Raw genomic sequence first — 20552 nt, forward strand, 5'->3', positions numbered from 1 at the left:
TATTAGAAAAGTGTCATCCATAAAAATGATTTTAAGAATACAGTGGTGCCTCGCAAGACGAAATTAATTCATTCTGCGAGTTTTTTCGTCTTGTGAATTTTTTCGTCTTGCCAAGCACTGCTGTGTATTGACGGTTTCCCTTAGGAATGCATTGGCGGTTTTTTTAAAAAGGCGCAAAACGTTTCATCTTGCAAAGCAAGCCCATAGGGAAATCCGTCTGGCGAAGCAACTCAGAAAACGAAAAACTCTTTCATCTTGCGAGTTTTTCGTCTTCCGAGGCATTCGTCTTGCGAGGTACCACTGTATGAGGAAAGCCTGTTGGATCAGACCAATCACCCATCTAGTCCAGCATCCTGATCTCAGAATAGCCAACCAGATACCTTTGGATAACCACCAAGTAGGATTGATGCAGAAGAGCACTCTCCACTGCTGTGGTTTCCCGCATTTAGTACTCAGAAACATTCCTGCCTCCAATGGTGGCAGCAGATCATAGCCATTGCAACTAGTAGCCATTGATAACACTTTTCTGCATCTGTTTCAACCCAGTTTTCACAAATTATTGAAACTCAGAAAAAGTGAAGAAATCCATTCTGGGTCAGAACTGATGAAGAACCTCTTTCTGCGCAGCTCACTTTACAAATTAAGAATAAATAATGGCCATGCTTTCAAAACTTGTTAGTGTGGTTTTCTTTAGACTTCATTTATGGAGGGGAGCAAAACCACCTCATGAAGTATGCGTTTTTAAACCTGAATTAAGTAAAGACTGTTTTATAGCAGACAGAATCAATAAATAGTGTCATTTTGTACTAAAAGCAGTATCTCTGAATCTTTCAGCCTAGGAAGTTATGTGATCCACGTAGAACACCTTATTCCCTTTAGGTAGGCTGAAGATTAACAGAGCCTTGTCAGTTTACACCTTCTGCTTTCTATTACCCAAAGGCAAGGTTACAGTTGCTAGGGTAACCTCATAACAACTGTGTGCACCCATCTGCATAGGATTTACTTTGTCTAATTAAAAGTCCATGGAGTTGATCCATGTCCTGACATATTAGAGGTCACGTCCCTGTTCTGTTAGATAAGCATATACCATTCTTTGGTCTGGTTGTGATGGGAAGGTTGGCATCTCACTTCAATGTTATTGATTGGAAAGAAAAAGAATCCAGTACTGGGGTGAGCTAGTGATTATCCCCTTCTGATTTGTTCATCCTCAGAGGGAGATGAATAAGATAACACCCACTGTAATACTCTTTGTCTATATTTCTCCCATGGCTTATTTTTCGTTAAGAGAATATGTAATGCTCAAATTAGATCTTAGCATCGCTGAATATTTCTCACTCTACATTTCTGCCCATTTATCACTTCCCCCATTAGTTTAAAAGATTATTCAGTTATTTTGCTTAAGGACTCAGAGTAGCCGCCAAATAACCCCATGAGTAGAATGTAAATCCATTTGCATATACAGTGGTGCCTCGCAAGATGAAATTAATTCGTTCTGCGAGTTTTTTCGTCTTGTGAATTTTTTCGTCTTGCGAAGCACCACTGTGTATTGACAGTTTCCCATAGGAATGCATTGGCGGTTTTAAAATAAAGGTGCAAGATGTTTTCGTCTTGTGAAGCAAGCCCATAGGGAAATCCGTCTTGCGAAGCAACTCAGAAAACGAAAAACTCTTTCGTCTTGCGAGTTTTTCGTCTTCCGAGGCATTCGTCTTGCGAGGTACCACTGTAGTTGGTTTCAGATGCTGTTGTCCTAATAGCAATGGGAAGCTATTGCTATGGGAGTTGTCTTATGGAATTCCACTGGTGCTCATCCTGATTCTTATGCTTATTTAACATCTCTATGAAGCTGTTGGAAGTTGTCATCAGAATATGTGGAGTGAGGTGTCTAATGAAACCCAGCTCTATCTCTACCATCTGAATCAAGAGAAGCAGTTCAGGTGCTAGGACTGAGCTTGCCAGCAGTGATGGGCTGGATGTGGGTCTACAAATTTAAACTGAATTCAGTACAACAGAGGTGCCAGGTTCTTAGGTCTGGGAGGTGGAATTGCACACCTCTGAAAGGAACTGGTGTGTAGTTTGGAGATCTTGATCCATTAATTTTAACTTGAGGCCCAGGTGGCCTTGGTGACTTGGAATGCCAGTTTCCACCTACAGTTTGTATACCAGCTATGACCTATTCTGGACAAGAATGACTTGACCCCTGTACTCTTATATTCTAATAACCTTCAGTTTAGGCAACTGCAGTGCACTGTACTTTTGTATTCCCTTGAAGATGGTCCTGTGGCTCAAACTAGTGCAGAAAGCAGCAGCCTGTGTGCTGCCAGAGGCATGGTCAGGAAGAGCAACTGCATTGACTGCCTATTCACACCCAATGAAACACACTGCATGAAAACACCATGTATTTAGTGGCCAATTGGTTAGTATGATATAGTACTTAAGATTTTGGGTAAACATAAATAACAACCCCACCCCCCAAAAAAAGAATTCAGGGAACTATAGTTTAAGGGTGCTGGAAACTGAAGGGAGGGTAAACAACAGTTCCCAGGATTCTTTGGGGGGGGGCATGGGGACTGTGCATCTTGTTGAAGCAGAAATACTACTATATTATTATTATTATTATTATTATTATTATGCATTGACATTAATGGTCAAAGGAGGGACAAATATTATAGTGCATATCAGTATAGGTTCAGGGGAGCAGAATGTAGCAATGTAATTTCTGTATTTTTCTTCACTACATTTATAAAAGCATGGCGTAAGAAACATTTGTGCAATCGTTTCCTCCGTGTGTCACACCCCTACAGCAAATGCAAGGGAGTCCTGCTGCTTGCTAATGTTGGCTTCTCTAATGAGATTGATGCAAGTGCTGCAGGGCTGCATGCAGACGAAATGCGTATTCTTTAGGCATGCAGCTGAAAGGGAAAGTGCTGCTTCAGCCATGCTCAGCACAGTTTTCTCATCAGGAGGATGAGTTGCTTGATCATGTAATGCAGTTAACAGGTTGGCAAGTGCTGTGGTCCCAACTTACCTGTGGTTCTCCCAGAGTCCTGGAGGCTGAAGATACATTGATTTATCTTTTTAATTTGTTTATTCATAATTGTACAGGTGGGTAATGCAATTATTTGGCAGCAAGTCATTGTAGTCCTGAAGCAGCAGCAGAGGGCCAGGTTGGGCAAGGTGGTGGTGTGTCTAGTCCTGATCTGGTGCCAGACATGGAATCCTCAGAGGAGGAACAAGACACCCCACATCTGAAGGACCTAAAGGACCAGGCAGGGCCCCCTGAGTCCAGTGCTGAGGATCCCCTTGATAGGACTTCTGGGTTGATACCTGAGGAAGAACCTCTGGGCGTTTCAGAGGTCCTTGAGAGTGCTGGTGCCAATAGAATAACAATAGCACAGTGTGTGTCTACAGGCCTAGAGTCAGAAGCCTACTCTTGAGGAAGGTGTCTTTTCATGAGTAAGCAATCTGATACTTCTTCACTGCTCGCAGCTGTGGTTATATGTCCCTGAGGTATGCTTTTAGTGTTGCTACACCAGTTCTCTGGAATCAATCCCTGCACTTTGATGTAAAGGGGCCTTGTGCTTCACTTTGTGTAAGGGGGAAAGTGCAAGCCATTTCCCATCATGCCTCCATAAAATAAAAAGGGGATCCTTTGGTAGGTGTAATTGATGAGAGGGTACAACATTTTTCAAAAGTCACACAGGGAGCTGCCCAGGAATACATTGTAGGGTAAATACAGGACTTTCTGTTTTATCAGACTAAATTGTCAGTTGAATTGGAATGGGGGTTGACTTCTGCAGTTTATTCTTTTTCCTGCTATAGTTCTAAGTAAATTCTAGTTATATCAGTGAATTTTACAACATAAATATTGTGAAACTTGTTATGCTGTACCCATCAGGAAAGATATTTATATTTTCCAGTAATTATATAGTTATAAAACACCACCATTACGTAGTTACAGTAATAGCTGCTTAAATTGTTCAGAAATTGCTCCCTATTCTCTAACAATGACAGGCTCTGAAAAAAAATGTATAAGTTGTTATTGCAAGTGTGTTATCCTGAAATAACAGCCTTTTATTTCATCAAGCAAGAAATTGCAAAGGTTCCAGCCACACCTTTCTGAATAGTTCACCTTTGTGCAATTCAAATCAAAAAGATTTTGGTGTTAATTATTTATTCCCCGCCCCTTAAGTGCATGTGATGGCATTGAGTCCATTTCTAGGTATCCAAATAATAAATGTTCCAGATACTAAATAATAGTTGTTTCCTTCTTCATTCCTGACCAGGATTTACTAAGGGTAGATCCTTCAATGGAATTTTCTGAGTTCTTTGTTCTCCTTCGGTATAGAGTACCAGGTGGCAGTCACCAGGGCCATTATAAACCAAATCTGAACCCTATGAGGAAAACCAGGACAAAGCTGGAATGTAAACATATAGTTAAAGGATGCAATCCTAAACACAGTTACTAGGGAATAAATCCCATTGGGAAATACCTCTGACTAAATATGCTTAAAAATATGCTGGACAAGTCTTTTCAGAGTCAGCACTAGGACTTTCTCCTGGCAGATAACAGTTGACACGGTACCAAGGAGTCAGGATAGGCAAACAGGAAGAAGGCTGGGATCTCAGAACAGGCAAATGTACAAGATAAGAATAAGGAATTTGGAGCTTGCTCAGTGAGGAAAAAACAACAGTTAATATGATTCACAAAGGAACTGTCCAGCCTGCAAGTGGTTCGTTCGTACTTCCTTTTGGAGGGACTTGTGGAAGGCTGAAGGAAACTAAAGCAGGACTCAGTTTGGGTCATTTGGACTAACTTTGCTTCAGGTCAAGCAGGGCAGTCCTGCTGAGCAGTAAATTATATCCAGTTAGGAAAATCTCTTAGTTTAAGAAAATTGAAGAGTGCAAGAATAATACCTTAAAAAACAACAACAGTTGAAACATGTCTTTGAAGCAGTTTTTAGATTTTGATACCATGGACTAAAACTCTCAGGCTGAAACTAAGTAAATTAAAGATGAAACATCATGATGGGTGTGGAGAAAGGGGAGGTGCAGCTAATGTTCAGTGATGCATACCCCAAAGTCACTGTAGATAAGATTGCAGCCTCAGTAATTCCAGTGTAATTCCAGTTTTATTTCTTATTTTTCCAGCCTGTTGCAGTTGCACATTGCTGTTTTTAATATTTAATAATATTTATTTTGCATATTATTCAACATGCAACATTATATTAGTTAATATTTAATAATATTTATTTAATATTAAATAATATTTATTTTGCATATTACTGTGTCTCTTAGGATATGCACTGCCTCATGACTTTCATAAAGAGGTGGTATAGAAATGTAATAAATAAAGCCCTTCCAGTTACTGAAAGGAGAAAATAGAAATGCTTCTGTTGCATTACATGATCAATGGGTTAGTAGTTAGACTGTGAATAAATCAAAAGGGTGAAATCTTTCCATGTGTACTTTATCAAACCATGTTTATTACATCAACCTCAAAGTAATAAATAAACCTCACGGCCTAGGACCCTCATACCTACGGGACCGCCTCTCCTGGTATGCCCCACGGAGAGCCTCAAGGTCCATAAATAACAACACCCTAGTGGTCCCAGGCCCTAAGGAACTTAGATTGGCTTCAACCAGAGCCAGGGCCTTTTCAGCTCTGACTCCGGCCTGGTGGAACGCTCTGCCTCATGAGACCAGGGCCCTGCAGGATCTGATTTCTTTCCGCAGGGCCTGTAAGACAGAGTTGTTCCGCCTGGCCTTTGGCTTGGAGCCAATTTGATTCCCTCCCTCCCTCTCTTTCTTTTTTCTTTTCCTTCTCCTCCTGCGATGAGGCTACATTTTAATATTTTAATGTTACATTATTTTCATGTTGTATTTTACTTTTGTTTTTAAGTTGTAATCATTCAACTTGTTTTTATTATTGCTTGTAAGCCGCTCTGAGCCCGGCCTTGGCTGGGGAGGGCGGGGTATAAATAAAAATTATTATTATTATTAAAGTATCCCTGCAGCGATACTGTGGTTCACACAGGCATATGTATTCACACGATTTCTTTACACTTGATTACAGGCAGCTGAGAGTCAAATGGAACATGGTGGTTGCCATGGGTTTCTTTTAATGTGCCTGCCTTCTTCTCATATAAATGAGGAAGTTGTGGTATGCCTTACTTTAACAATAACAGGAGTGTGTAGAATAGTGTGCTGGACTTTTATCCATTCCCATGCATTACCTCCCACCAATCTGTTGTTTTAGACACTTTCCACAGTTCCTAATACTGGAACCAAGAAGTGAGAAAAGTGCCTGGAGTATTGAAGGTGAGGTACAGGTTGGGGTGAGGATTTGTGCTTAATTGACTTGGTCATGTACACAGAATAGAAGGTGGTAGGATCCCCCAAGATGTGCTCAGCAGGTACTGGCTTCAGGATAAGACCTGTTGGCAGACCAACTCTGTGTTACAAATATGTCTGCAAGCATGACATGAAGGCTGGCAACATTAACCCCGCCATATGGGAATCCCTGGCAGACAATCACAGTTCCTGGAGACAGACAGACAGCTTGTGTATCCTCAGCAGGGACCAGAAGGAATACAGAGAAGAAATGCCATGGTGCACCTGTAGCAGGAAAATCGGACCCCTTCATCTGCTCCACCTGCAATAAAATATGTCTCTGCTGTATTAGTCTATACTGCCACAGCAGGTGCTGTAAGTCTCCAACAGTTTGACTTTATCCCCAAAGGCACGCTCTTCCATTGTCTCCAGAGACAGATGAATGCCAACAAATATACCTTCTGCTTTTATAAGGGTATTGGGGGGTGCGTTAATGATAACCCATCATGTCTGGTTTGGGCCCGAGTGTGTAAACTGTTTCCACTGAAAAACATTGTTTGAGGTGACATAAAAGATCTCTCCACAGTGGGTCTCTAATGACCCAGGCCAGACTTTCTGTCCATCTAACCCAGTATTCTCTATTATAACTGGGCACATCCAGGGTGCACCCCAGAATTGTTTGTGTGCTACACTCAGTATAGAATCTGTGGGCTTGCTTGGGAATTCTAGCTTCTTGAAACTTTTCATGACATTTCTAGGCCTCATGGTTTTGGACAAACGTCTGAAAGTGTGTGTTGAAGGCACTAAAACAAGTCATTATCCCAGTGTGCCACAGCAGATACCACCTCCTTCTCTGTCTTCCACTACTCCAATCCTTGGGAAAACATTCTGTTAAAATCCTATTCTTCTAGTAATGGTAAACAATATATCCTATAGCAGGATTTGTGTTTCTTTGGTGCAAGAGATGGAGTTACTTTGTCCAAAATGAGATATAGATATAGCTCAGGAGTAGGCAACCTAAGGCCTGGGGGCCGGTTGCGGCCCAATCACCTTCTCAATACGGCCTGCAGAAGGTCCGGGAATCAGCATGTTTTTACATGAGTAGAATGTGTCCTTTTATTTAAAATGCATCTCTGGGTTATTTGTGGGGTATAGGAATTCGTTCATTTTTTATTTTTATTTTCAAATTATAGTCCAGCCCATGGTCTGAGGGATGGTGGACCGGCCCACGGCTGGAAAAGGTTGCTGACCCCTGATATAGATGATTATAGACTATACCTAGTGTCCTTTCTCTAATAAAGTTGCCCCTCTTTCCTATCCGTTCATTACCTCTGACAGGCAGACTTTATAATCCAGAGAACAAGGCAAAGACAAAGCTTGCAGAACTGGCTGTTTTCTCTCCTCAGTGCTGCCAGAGCAGTGCAGACCGCCTGGCCCTTTAATTAGGCCAGGCTTGGAGCTGCTTCGTTTCCTTGCATCTGGCTGGCACTGAGGAAGTAGAGATGTAGCCACTACGGCATTGAGGCAGCCAGTACTAGAGAGAGTCTGCAGCAGAGAGGGTGTGTGTATGTGTGAGTGAGCAATCGCACAGGGAATCTGACAGTTTCCCTCTCGAAAGGGAGAAGACAGAGACTGAGAGGCTGGAAAAACTAGGCTTCTGGTAACTCTGGATACCAGGATCCCATCCAGAAATGTGCTGATTTTTCATCCTTATTAATTCATTCCAAACCAAGCTGGTTAAAACAGCAGGCGGTGTGTCATTCTCCAGGTAAGCCCTTAATGCTCAGTTGTGTGTTGGGTAACTTTGTAGGGCAAGAAAAGAGTGGGAGATTTGGGTGAGGCTGAGTAGCATTGGAGGCAGTGACTGTATGGGACCCTGGCTCTTTAGGGGGGGGCAGGCACCCCTTGAGTATAAGATGTGCCCAGCCAATCCCTGAGCAAGGAATAACTTTAGCTTGCTACTGTTTCCCATATTTTCTCTTAAATGAACAAATGGACAAAATCTTTTGCTTTGTTATAAAGCAGATCTTGCTTATTTGTCTTGATGACCGAGAAACCCATATTGCAGGTATGTGACCCACATTTTGTGAATGTGAAAGGGAGCAAACAGAACATGGCACACCAAACCTTTCAGCTGTCTTGACAGCTGCTCCTGCTCCTGCTGCATCACTAACAGACCTGCACTTATGTATTGAACATGTATCATATTAATTATTTACTGTAACTCATCATGGTATATTAGCAAATGTTCCCAACCCTCTGTTGTTAAAAGTATTCACCTGGGGGCAAACAGGACTGGTTTAGTTTTAATTCTGCTCCACCGTTTTTGAAAAGAAATAGGGGTAAGGAGTGCTGGAGGTCTCACACCCCCCGCAAGCTATTGGATTGGAGGTTTCACTTGACTATAGGGGTTTTCCCAGTTTTGGGGACAACTGATATATTAGGCTGAATTTTTCATGTGATCAAATACATTGTAGTCTTAGTAGAGGGAACTCCCAGGTGAGCGTCTATCAAATTGCTCCAAGAAGGTGAGTGAAAGGAGTCTCTCCTTTATTTCATTCTCTGAACTTTTGTCTATTTTATTTAATATATTTCTTTTCAAGACAAAGAAGCCCACTCTAGATGGTTTGCCATAAAAACAAAACAGTAAAAGTATAAAATACAATTGACCAAAACAGTAGCATACAGTAAAAACATTTCAATCAATGAAAAATTTGTCACAGAACAACAGTTTACAAGATATTAACCAGCATTCTCATAGCATCACAGCCCAGAGTGAGTTTGGGCATTTCATTGGGTTTGTGGGTTCTAGATCAAAATTTAAATTTCTTGTCTGCATGGCAAGACTAAGACTACTGTAGGCAGTGAAGATGGAGGCTCCAGCAGGAGGCTCATCTTAATACCTATTATAATTATTTATGTCATTGGCACCAGTAATCTGTTTTCCCATTTTAGACCTCTTGTCCTGGACCGGAGAGAGGATCTCAAGAGTGCGTGTAATAATTCAGTTGGCATAACCTCAGAAGTTGTGGGAAGGGGTGTGACATGAGAGGGGGTAGCTTAGTGTAATAAGGGCAGTCTCCGGACAGCTAGTGAAGTGTCTCAGATAATCCTATTTAGAATAATGTCCTTATAGTCCAGTCCTGAAAATGCAACTCCATTCAGTTTGCTCTGTTGGCTCATTATTTCTCACTCTGCTCCAGCTTTCAGCTACCAGGAAGTTGGGTGAGAATGTTTGTCACATCTCTGTGAGCTTTTCACAACTTCTCCAGGTTTGCCTGCAGGTACTAACCTCTACTGTCCATGCTTCTGCTTTTGTCTTGTCTTGGGTAGGTGGTGGTTTATGAAAGTTTAAACATTTGCAGCAAAGAGAATGGTCTGAACATGTCATGGTCCCTTTGAACTCCATGATTCTGTGTGTTAGGCTTCTGCAGCTAAGCAGAAGTAGATCTGGTTAGCAGTAGATGGGAAGCTGCCTGGTATCCTATGCATGCTGTGATCAACTCCTTGGAGCAGGGTTGGAGAACCTGTGGCATTTGCTGGACTACAATTCCCATCATCAATCAATCATTTTATTTGTAGGCCTCCTTTCCAAAGTTAAAAGCTCAAAGCGGCATACAGCATGAAAATTAATTACAACCATAACAAAGGCAGTCATAAACAATAAGTAAAACATCAAAAAGTATACAATCAAATTGAACAACTTCCACATAAATCATAAGATGATCTAAAATAAAGATACAACAAACTAATATCAATAACAGCAACAACCCCTCCTCAACAAAACCCCCTAAACAATACCCCAGCCCAAAAGTCATCTTTGATCATTGGCCATGTTAGCTGGGGCTGATGGGAGTTGACTTCTATAGGGCCACAGGTTCTCCACCACTTTCTTTGAGGAAGGATGCAATGCATATTACTATTATTTGTTCACAAATACAACTAGGTTTCTTACCCAAGATATGTGTCAGTGCGCTATAAAATGATTCAGAAATGTATGAAAACAAATAGCACAAGCAGTAGATGAGATGAAAGAGCCAATGTCACGCTAGGATAAGGCTCCACTAAACAGTCATGATGTCTGTGTAGGGCAGGCTGTGGGGCCACTACAACAAAGTCCTAGAATCATAGAATCATAGAATCATAGAATCATAGAGTTGGAAGAGACCACAAGGGTCATCGAGTCCAACCCCCTGCCAAGCAGGAAACACCATCAGAGCACTCCTGACATATGGTTGTCAAGCCTCTGCTTAAAGACCTCCAAAGAAGGAGACTCCACCACACTCCTTGGCAGCAAATTCCACTGTCGAACAGCTCTTACTGTCAGGAAGTTCTTCCTAATGTTTAGGTGGAATCTTCTTTCTTGTAGTTTGTATCCATTGCTCCGTGTCCGCTTCTCTGGAGCAGCAGAAAACAACCTTTCTCCCTCCTCTATGTGACATCCTTTTATATATTTGAACATGGCTATCATATCACCCCTTAACCTCCTCTTCTCCAGGCTAAACATGCCCAGCTCCCTTAGCCGATCCTCATAAGGCATTGTTTCCAGGCCTTTGACCATTTTGGTTGCCCTCCTCTGTACACGTTCTAGTTTGTCAGTGTCCTTCTTGAACTGTGGTGCCCAGAACTGGACACAGTACTCCAGGTGAGGTCTGACCAGAGCAGAATACAGTGGCACTATAACTTCCCTTGATCTAGATGCTATACTCCTATTGATGCAGCCCAGAATTGCATTGGCTTTTTTAGCTGCCGCGTCACACTGTTGGCTCATGTTAAGTTTGTGGTCAACCAAGACTCCTAGATCCTTTTCACATGTACTGCTCTCAAGCCAGGTGTCACCCATCTTGTATTTGTGCCTCTCATTTTTTTTGCCCAAGTGCAATACTTTACATTTCTCCCTGTTAAAATTCATCTTGTTTGTTTTGGCCCAGTTCTCTAATCTGTCAAGGTCGTTTTGAAGTGTGATCCTGTCTTCTGGGGTGTTAGCCACCCCTCCCAGTTTGATGTCATCTGCAAATTTGATCAGGATGCCCTTGAGTCCATCATCCAAGTCGTTGATAAAGATGTTGAATAAGACCGGGCCCAAGACAGAACCCTGTGGCACCCCACTAGTCACTCTTCTCCAGGATGAAGAGGAACCATTGATGAGCACCCTTTGGGTCCGGTCAGTCAGCCAGTTACAAATCCACTGAGTGGTAGCATAGTCAAGACCGCATTTTACCAGCTTCTTTACAAGAATATCATGGGGCACCTTGTCAAATGCCTTGCTGAAATCAAGGTAGACTACATCCACTGCGTTCCCTTCATCTACCAGGCTTGTAATTCTGTCAAAAAATGAGATCAGGTTAGTCTGACATGACTTATTTTTCAGAAATCCATGCTGACTATTGGTGATCACAGCATTCCTTTCGAGGTGCTCACAGATTGTTTGCTTAATGATCTGCTCCAGAATCTTCCCTGGTATTGATGTTAGACTGACTGGGCGGTAATTATTTGGGTCCTCTCTTTCCCCCTTTTTGAAAATAGGGACAACATTTGCCCTCCTCCAGTCTGCCGGGACTTCACCTGTTCTCCAGGAATTCTCAAAGATGACTGCCAGTGGTTCTGAGATCACATCTGCCAGTTCTTTTAATACTCTTGGATGCAGTTCATCTGGCCCTGGAGACTTGAATACATCTAAACTAGCCAAGTATTCTTGTACTATCTCCTTAGTTATTCTGGGCTGTGTTTTCTCTGCTGAATCATTTGCTCCAAATTCTTCAGGTCGGGCATTGTTTTCTTTATCAGAGAAGACTGAGGCAAAGAAGGTATTGAGGAGTTCAGCCCTTTCTGTGTCCCCTGTTTGCATTTCACCATCTTCTCCTCTGAGTGACCCCACTGTTTCTTTGTTCTTCCTTTTGCTACGAACATACCCATAGAAGCCTTTTTTGTTGCTTTTAACCTCTCTAGCAAGCCTGAGTTCATTCTGTGCTTTAGCTTTTCTGACTTTGTGTCTACACGTGCTGGCTATTTGTTTGAATTCCTCTTTGGTGGTTTCCCCCCTTTTCAATTTTTTGTACACATCCTTTTTTAATCTTAACTCAGTTAAAAGTTCTTTAGATAGCCACCCTGGCTTCTTTAGGCACCTTCCATGTTTCCGTCTCATTGGTATTGCCTGAAGTTGTGCTTTTACTATCTCCCTCTTAACAAACTCCCAGCCATCATGAACTCCCTTTCCTTTTAGTATTACTGTCCATGGGATCTCACCCAGCACTTCCCTAAGTTTTATGAAGTCGGCTTTCTTAAAGTCAAGAAATTGAGTCCTAGTATGCTTGGCTGCTCCTTTCCGTTGTATAGTAAACTTCAGAAGAGCATGATCACTTGCGCCTAATGATCCTTCCACTTCTACCCCATTAACCAGGTCATCGACATTGGTTAGGACCAGATCTAAAATGGCTGTTCCTCTTGTTGCTTCTCCCACTTTCTGGACAATGAAGTTGTCTGCAAGGCCAGTGAGGAATCTGTTTGACCTTATGCTCTTGGCTGAGTTTGACATCCAACAAATATCCGGGTAATTGAAGTCCCCCATTACTACTATCTCCCTTCCTTTTGCATGCTTGGCCATCTGTTCCAGGAAGGCATCATCTATGTCCTCCGTTTGGCTTGGGGATCTATAGTAAACTCCCACAATGAGGTCACTATTATTCTTCTCTCCCTTAATTTTGACCCAAATGCTCTCACTTTGGCTTTGAGGTTCTAAATCTTGGATCTCTTCACAGGTATACACATCCCTGACATATAACGCCACTCCTCCTCCTTTCTTGTCTGGTCTGTTTCTCTGAAATAGATTGTATCCCTCCATTTTTACATTCCAATCGTGGGACCTATCCCACCAGGTTTCAGTGATGCCTATTATGTCATATTTAGTTTGCTGTACCAAGAGCTCAAGCTCATCTTGTTTATTTCCCATGCTTTGTGCATTAGTGTACAGACATTGAAGTCCATTAGTCATTCCCCCGTGTCTCTTATTTAAGGATTTTTTCCTCCCACCACTAGGTCTGCTTGCTGCTTGCTCCATTTGGTCTATGACATTTGGATGATCATCTTCATCAATTAATAGACTCCTACCTTCAGGAGCACTGTCTCCCTCCCCCACATTAGTCAGTTTAAAGCCCTCCTGCTCTGGGCACTGCTAGATCTTTTCGAGTGAAGGTACCTGGTGTAAAGCCTCTATAGAATATCTCAAAGATGAAAGGGACCTATTGTTTAAATAACAGATTTACTGTCAAAAACCCTTGTTATGGATCTCTTTTAGCTACTGCCTACAGACAAATAAGAGTCATTAAAAAGACCAAAGATTTTAAAGACAACTGTACAGGTGATTATGTTCCCAACACAGGGCTTATCCACACTTACCTTTTGCCCTACTCTGGATCTTTCCCTACAAAAAAACTGCTCTTTAATGCTGAATCAGTGTAAACAGTAATTTGGGTTTTCCGCATATTACCATTTGCTCCAATTGAACTTCAGAGAGCAGGTTTTCACAGGGATACTGTAGCTCCAGAGCAAAAAAAGGGGGGAGGGGAGGCACTCTGACATGGAGCTTTAAAGTGCCGACAGAGCCTAGAAAGAGCAGAGGAAGCTAAGTGCAGAAAAGCCCTTAGTTTGGTTGCAGCAATTCTTCTATATTGCTACAGCCATGCTATTCTGTTGTGGCAAACTCTGAGAGAGCCCCCTTCCTAGTTCTTCGGCAGTCTTCTTCTGGGAAGGGCTGTAGCTCTGTGGTGGACTCTCTGCTTTGCATGCAGAAGATCCTGGATTCAATTCCAAGGATCTCCAGGCAGTGTTGGGAATTGTGCCCTGCCTGAAATGCTTGAGAGACACTGTATAATCGATAAACACACTAGACGTAACCGGCTGTGTTCTTAGATAAATAAGGTATACTATTCATGTATCAAATCATAAATTTCAACGGAAGTAACTCATAAAGTTCAACAGACGAACAAAGCAGAAGACCCAGTGGATCAGATCATTCTCTAATCAGTTCAAGCATAAGGTCCATCCGTGTAATAGTGTCTATTCCACCTGTCTGTTCATAAGGTCCAAATAATCCACATGAAAGGTTGTTGCAGTTCCACAGAATCCTTTCACAGAGTCTAAGACAAGGATTTCTGGAATATTGGCCTTGTTTCGCCGTCCTGGGCTTCATCAGTAGTTAAAGCTCATATGTGATATTACAGGACAGTGGCTCTTATGGCATAGTAGTAGCTGCTACTATTATGAAAGGATTCTGTGGAACTGCAACAACCTTTCATGTGGATTGTTTGGACCTTATGAACAGACAGGTGGAATAGACACTTACATGGATGGACCTTATGCATGAACTGATTAGAGAATGATCTGATCCACTGGGTCTTCTGCTTTGTTCGTTTGTGGAACTTTATATTGAAATTTATGATTTGATACATGTATAGTATACCTTATTTATCTAAGAACACAGCCGGTTACGTCTTGTGTGTTTATTGAGTATGCTTTACGTGACCATAGGTTAGTTTGTTGTTGTTTTGAGAGACACTGTACACACAATTGGAGAAGGTGTCAGTTTTTAAGAATGGGACACTTATTTTCTACCCTGTTCACATGTACACACACACACACATGAACACACACAGCCACCACCCCTGGATACAATGGGAAGAGAATATTTTGCTAGGGAGAAAGTAGCAGAAATCCAGGGTTGTTTGTTCTTATAATATTAATAAGATTGTAGGCCGCTGCATTCCCAGAAACTAAGAAAGGATGGGGGGGGGGATCACAGAGTGCTAACCCAGGGATCTGTGTTTATTCATTACAGACTGCCTTGCAGCTACCTGCATAAAACATAAAGGCCAGATGGGTCTTGTTTACTTTGGTAAGATAAATATAAAGGTTACTGATGATTTAAAACAAGAAAAAAACAGGCAGTGATAAGTCATTGGTAAACATGAAGCTGCGGCCAATCGGTGTCATGGCAGACAGAAATAACACATGCATTGCGCATGAAACCATAGGGTCTTGAGTAGGCACGGAGAGGCTTTGAGTCACGGTCCATATTCCATGGCTTCCTGCGGATTCATATGGTTTGATGTAGCTGGTGGTGTGTATGGGTAGGCTCAGCCAAAACCTAGTGGTCAGTGGCAGTTCTCAGGGTTTGGGGAAATACGCACTCTGTCGTCAATCTCCTGTCTTATTACTGTTTTGATTGTTGCTGTTCTGGAGAGTACAGCAGCTAACCACTCTAACGATAACAGCAGCTTTAAGAAACCAGCAACTCCCTTCCACCCCCATGTGTTTCAACAGGTCACTGCTTACTTTGCAAAGAGAAATGCAAGCACTGAATCAACACATGTTCAGGGTTGATTAGCTGCTTTGCATAGCACCTCTGTTTGTTTTTCCATGCCATCTTTTTCATGAGCAGCAGCTGGCCAGAACCTCTCCAGTGTAGCCAGTGCTGCATCTACAAGGTCACCTGGAAACAAAGGTTTATTTTCAGAATACGGATCATCTTCCAGTTTGCTTGAGCCCTCAGTGGGGCCCAGACTTTCCAACGGACCAATGAGAGAGGGCAGCATCTGTTCGCCCCATCCCATACTCCACCTACGGAGGTTACCTGGGTGACCAATTCACACATGTGGAAGGGAAAAGAGTAGAGAGTAGCTGGGATGTTAAAAGATACTTGCAATATTTGCCAGGGCATTAATTATTAACAACAATAAATTTGAGAGATCATGAAGTAGGGGAAAGTGGAAAACTCCAAGCAACGGGCAGCTTTCAAAGGCTGTGTACACACCATACATTTAAAGCACATGAGTCCTCCAAAAGACTCCTGGGAAGAGTAGTTTCTTAAGATTGCCAGGAATTGCATGTCCATGTGTGATGAACTTTAGTTCCAAGGATACTTTGGTGGAGGTCATGTACTTTAAATGTGTGGTGTTTACACAGCTTATATCATGCACGACTGCCTAGTTCTGATCATAGGTGTATAATCTTTGCCCATGTTTTCCTTGCAAGTGTTTTTGAGCATAGATTTATGCAATGACTTACAGGCTAATACGGCTAATACGTTACCCATCTTATGAGTCTTTTTTCCTTTTGTAAAACTGCTTCAAGGGGAGGTTTTTCCTTTGTATAAATTCTTTTATTTGAGGGGGGGAATGTGCTTTGAAGGTGTAGTGTGTACACAACCTTAAATTTCATCCGCAAGAGTTCACACGTTGTTCCAAGTGCAGTTGTACCATTGATTTGTGTAACAGCACAATGTTATTCACAGGTTTTTTCAGTTCCTTTCCTAATGATCCCTAGCATGGAATTTGCCTTTTTCTCAGCTGCTGCACACTAGGGTCTCATCCACACTTACCTTTTGCCCCACACTTTCAAGATGAATGTCAGCACTTTCAAGCTCTCCACCCCCCACTACTTCCCCCAGGAAAACCCACTCTTTAATGCTGCATCAGAATAAACTGCATTTTGGGTTTTCTGCAGAGTCCCATTTGCTCCAATTCAGCAGTAAAGAGTAGACTTGAGCAGGAAAGTGCTGAGGGGAGATGATAGATAGATAGATAGATAGATAGATAGATAGATAGATATAGATATAGATATAGATATAGATATAGATATAGATATAGATATAGATATAGATATAGATATCGGATACCCAGCTTTAAAGCATAGACCTGTGCCTAAAAACATGGCACAAAGGAAGTCTGAATGAGCCCTAGGGCAACATTATCATTGGACTATCCACTATGACCCCAAGGTCTCATTCCTAGTCAATCACCACCAGTTCAAACCCCATGAGTGAAAATAATATTTTTTTTTTGCCCCTCTATGCATCAGTTTACACCTGTTTACATTGAATTGCATTTGCCATTTTCCTGCCCACTCTCAGTTTGGAGAGGCCCTTTTGGAGCTTTTCACCTTTTATTTTAATGACCATGAGCAATTTTAATTAACAAACTTGGCCACCTGACTGCTCACTCCTAACTCTAGAGCATTTATGAATAAGTGAAAAAAACACAGGTCTCAATACCAGTCCTTGGGGGGCTCCCCTTTCTACATCTCTCCATAGAATTGTCTGTTCATTTATACTCTCTGCTTCCTTCTACTTAACCAATTCTTGATCCACAAGAGAACCTCAGTGTCAGAGGACAGTGGTATTTCCCTGGGTTCTCAAGGATGGGTGAGGATCCAGGGTGGAGGCCCCTAGTCAGGAAGAACCAGTGAGCATGGATGACTTCTCCTGTGAGCTGCTGCTGCTAGAGAGCTTCATCTCTGGAGGCTTTTGGAGCAGAGCCAGTGAAGGGCCTTCGCTATTGGCATGTCCTTGTCTTTTCTTATCTTCATAGCTGCAGTCGGTGGGGCTTTTTAGTTTCACCTGAAGATCATGCCAGGCTTGTACTGCCGGCCAGCCTGGACAGCCCTCCCTCTAAAAAGCTCTTGTGTGAAAGCCTGTGCCAATGGGTATTCCTTGGGAGTCACTGCCCACCTTACTTACATCAACTTGGAGGAAGAGCCTATAGAGGGTAAGAGCTTTTTGCAGCTACAGTGGTAGGTTATAACTGCACAGGTGGTAGATGCTGTTCTAGATCTATCAAGAATGTAGATGACTCTTGGCTCTTTCTGCTGCTTCAGATGCATGATTCCCCATTGACAGAGATGTTACATATGGTATAGGTGTAAGTCCTATAAATATCTGAAGAGCAGAGAGGACAATTTTCTTCTCTATTGAAGCACTGGGTAGATTGGAGAGCTTCCACCTTGCCCAGTGCTGTGATGGGAAGAAAATACCACCCCTCACTCCTCTGCTGATCTGCACGGTTCAGCTGAAGAGGGATGGGGGGTTGTGCATGTGTGTGAGAGAGAGAGAGGGAGAGAGTTTTATTTGGGTGCAAGGGGTGACTGATTACCAATGGACAATCTGGCTTTCTATGCACAGGAGTCTTCATTTATCCCCTGGAGGAGTCAGAGGTGGTCTCAAGCTTTGAAGCTATAACAGGAAACAGAACCTCCACGTTCCAGATCCAGAACCGGCCCAGTGTGGAGGACTGCTGCATTGACTGTAATGCAAGCTGGAACCAGCCACTCTGCTGCACCAATGGTTGGTTGTGGTAACATCTCCTTGCAGTGCTCTGCCTCTGGCACTGCTGAAATGAATAGCAAGGTGGGACTTGAAGCAAAGACATCAATTCAGGACAGTTTCACATTTTGGGGGCTATGGAAGAGTTAGCCAAAGGTGATTTGTCTTCTGCTTTCATGCAATAAATAGTTCAGCTTTCCATCCCAAGAGCACTATTCCTAGGCTAGAACTCAAGGCAGGCTACAATGATCCATTAGAAAGCTGCTAAAAGGCATGAGCTATGAGTCATGCCCCAAATCTCAGCTCTGCTGTGAACACATCTAGTAACCACGATCTAGCACTAGTTGGTTTCGGTCAAGCCTTCTGTACTATTGGTCATCACTCCTTCTGTACTATACGGAATAATAATACTGGACTACCCAACAGGGTGTTTTTCTATAAGTCGAACAAATAATGCATATGAAGCCGCTCAGTAAATTTCCCACTGTTGAGCTGTTCATTAAATTAAATCCCAAGGGGATGCCTCGGCTGATGTGTGCAACAGTGGATGGGTTGAGTTTTCCATGAAGGGAACTAGGTAGCCACAGGTAAATCTGTGGCTTTTGACCTAACCGTTCTCACAGTTTGCCAATCGATACAGTGCCAAGAAACTTAAGTGAGATAATCATTAAGGGTATTTGGGGCTCCCTCACCTGCACTGAGGTGCTGCCATTCCAATGGTAACTTTCAAATCAGAACAGGAAAGGAGGGCTGTGCAATGACTCCAGTCTTCACCTTGCTGTATGGGTAACTCAGTGAGAAGTGTGGCTCCAAGACAGTGATAAAGTAAAGGCATTAGCTTCCCGCATGAGTGTGCAGGAGGCACCATCCTAGCTACCTCCTCTTTGCCTTCTGCCCAGGTCACTTGATCCTTGACGAAGACTTAGCACGTTCCACGTTCATCATCAGCACAGGCCCCGTTGGGCCTTCGGAAACCTTGACTGTAGTCTTCAGCAGCAGTCGGGAACTGGCAACCCTGGCAAACGGCGCCCTACGTGTCCTCTTCCCCTCTGTGCTCACGCCCTTCGTTGTATCCATCCCCGAAAGTGAAAGTGAGGCGAGAGGCTTATGTGACGACAGGTTGGCCCTATGGTGATTTTCATGGCTTTCTCAGAGTCTATGCTATGCAAAGGGTAGGAACTGGAGGAGGTTATAGGGACCACCGACAGCTGGCAAGTGCAGGTCGCAGGAATCAGAGCTTTCCTGCTGACTCATATGGGTTCTCTAGCAAATGGGAGTGTGGCACAAATAATTGATAATGGGAGCCTGTGCCAATTAGAAACTGGCTGGGAGTCACACGACTCAGCAGCAGCAGCATCCCTTTTATATCCAAGGTTAAGGTTATGAGTGCCTTTGCTTATTGAACCAAAATGACACCACTCACTCATAAGAGGGAATCATCAGCATGCCCAGAGGAAACCCTTAGTGGAAAGGAGGGATCCCTAAAACAGCCAAGGAAGGACTGAGAATGTTTTGTGGGCCCAGAATACTAACTAACATTGGATCAAAAAATGCAAACTGGATGGGAGGTGGAATAGAATGGAGTATGGGACAGGAGGGCACTCCACTGTGCAATATTTTGTTGAGGTCCCTCTTGTGTCCTTCAGTGGAGCATTGCACAAAGGCTGGATTGATGGTTTTAGAATAGCAACTTACGACCTTTTGCCACAGTGGGAGAAAGGAAATTTAAATGTACAGGCTAGTGTTCAAGTCTAGCAGTCTTCTCTCAGAACCCCTTTACAAACTGATGTGTTGAAAACATAGCTTGGTTGCAACTGTGCAGAGTTCAGCATTGTGGGAGGAAAAATATGACTCCCTGTGACCCATGTGTGTGTCGGGCAAAGAACAAAAGAATCAGTTGGTTGCCTGGATTCAAAATGCAGGGCTAAACTCACTCTCCAGCAGGAGAGAGCCCCCAGTAGGAGCGTTTAAAGTCACAAACGTTAAGCAGCACAGTAAAGTGTTAGGAATGTAGGCTCCTAAACCTTTTGCATATCCCGTTTAGTCCACTTGCAAAGCGCTTCCTTCTTTCTACTCCTCTTGCAAGGAATAGGCCACACACACTCCTAAGGAAGTTCAAAATGCTTTA

At 42.8% G+C, this 20552-nt stretch overlaps 1 protein-coding gene across 10 annotated transcripts in view; it reads left to right on the forward strand.

Annotated features, from left to right (window-relative positions):
• Nucleotides 1-20552, forward strand: part of VWA5B2 (von Willebrand factor A domain containing 5B2) — a 115439-nt gene that overhangs the window by 68129 nt on the left and 26758 nt on the right. For 3 of the 10 annotated variants that reach the window (XM_083441865.1, XM_083441871.1, XM_083441868.1), the window contains exons 3-5: nt 17694-17870; nt 18284-18445; nt 19324-19555. In XM_083441865.1, the coding sequence (XP_083297991.1) occupies nt 17732-17870; nt 18284-18445; nt 19324-19555 (533 nt within the window). In that variant the 5' untranslated portion in view covers nt 17694-17731. Of the gene's footprint in view, nt 1-7514; nt 8099-17693; nt 17871-18283; nt 18509-19323; nt 19556-20552 lie in introns of those variants that run through there. The other 7 variants (XM_083441867.1, XM_083441870.1, XM_083441874.1 and 4 more) reach the window with 7 other exon arrangements.

This window comes from Podarcis tiliguerta (assembly GCF_965153285.1).
Source record: "Podarcis tiliguerta genome assembly, chromosome: 5".
In the NCBI taxonomy this organism is placed as follows: Eukaryota; Metazoa; Chordata; class Lepidosauria; order Squamata; family Lacertidae; genus Podarcis; species Podarcis tiliguerta.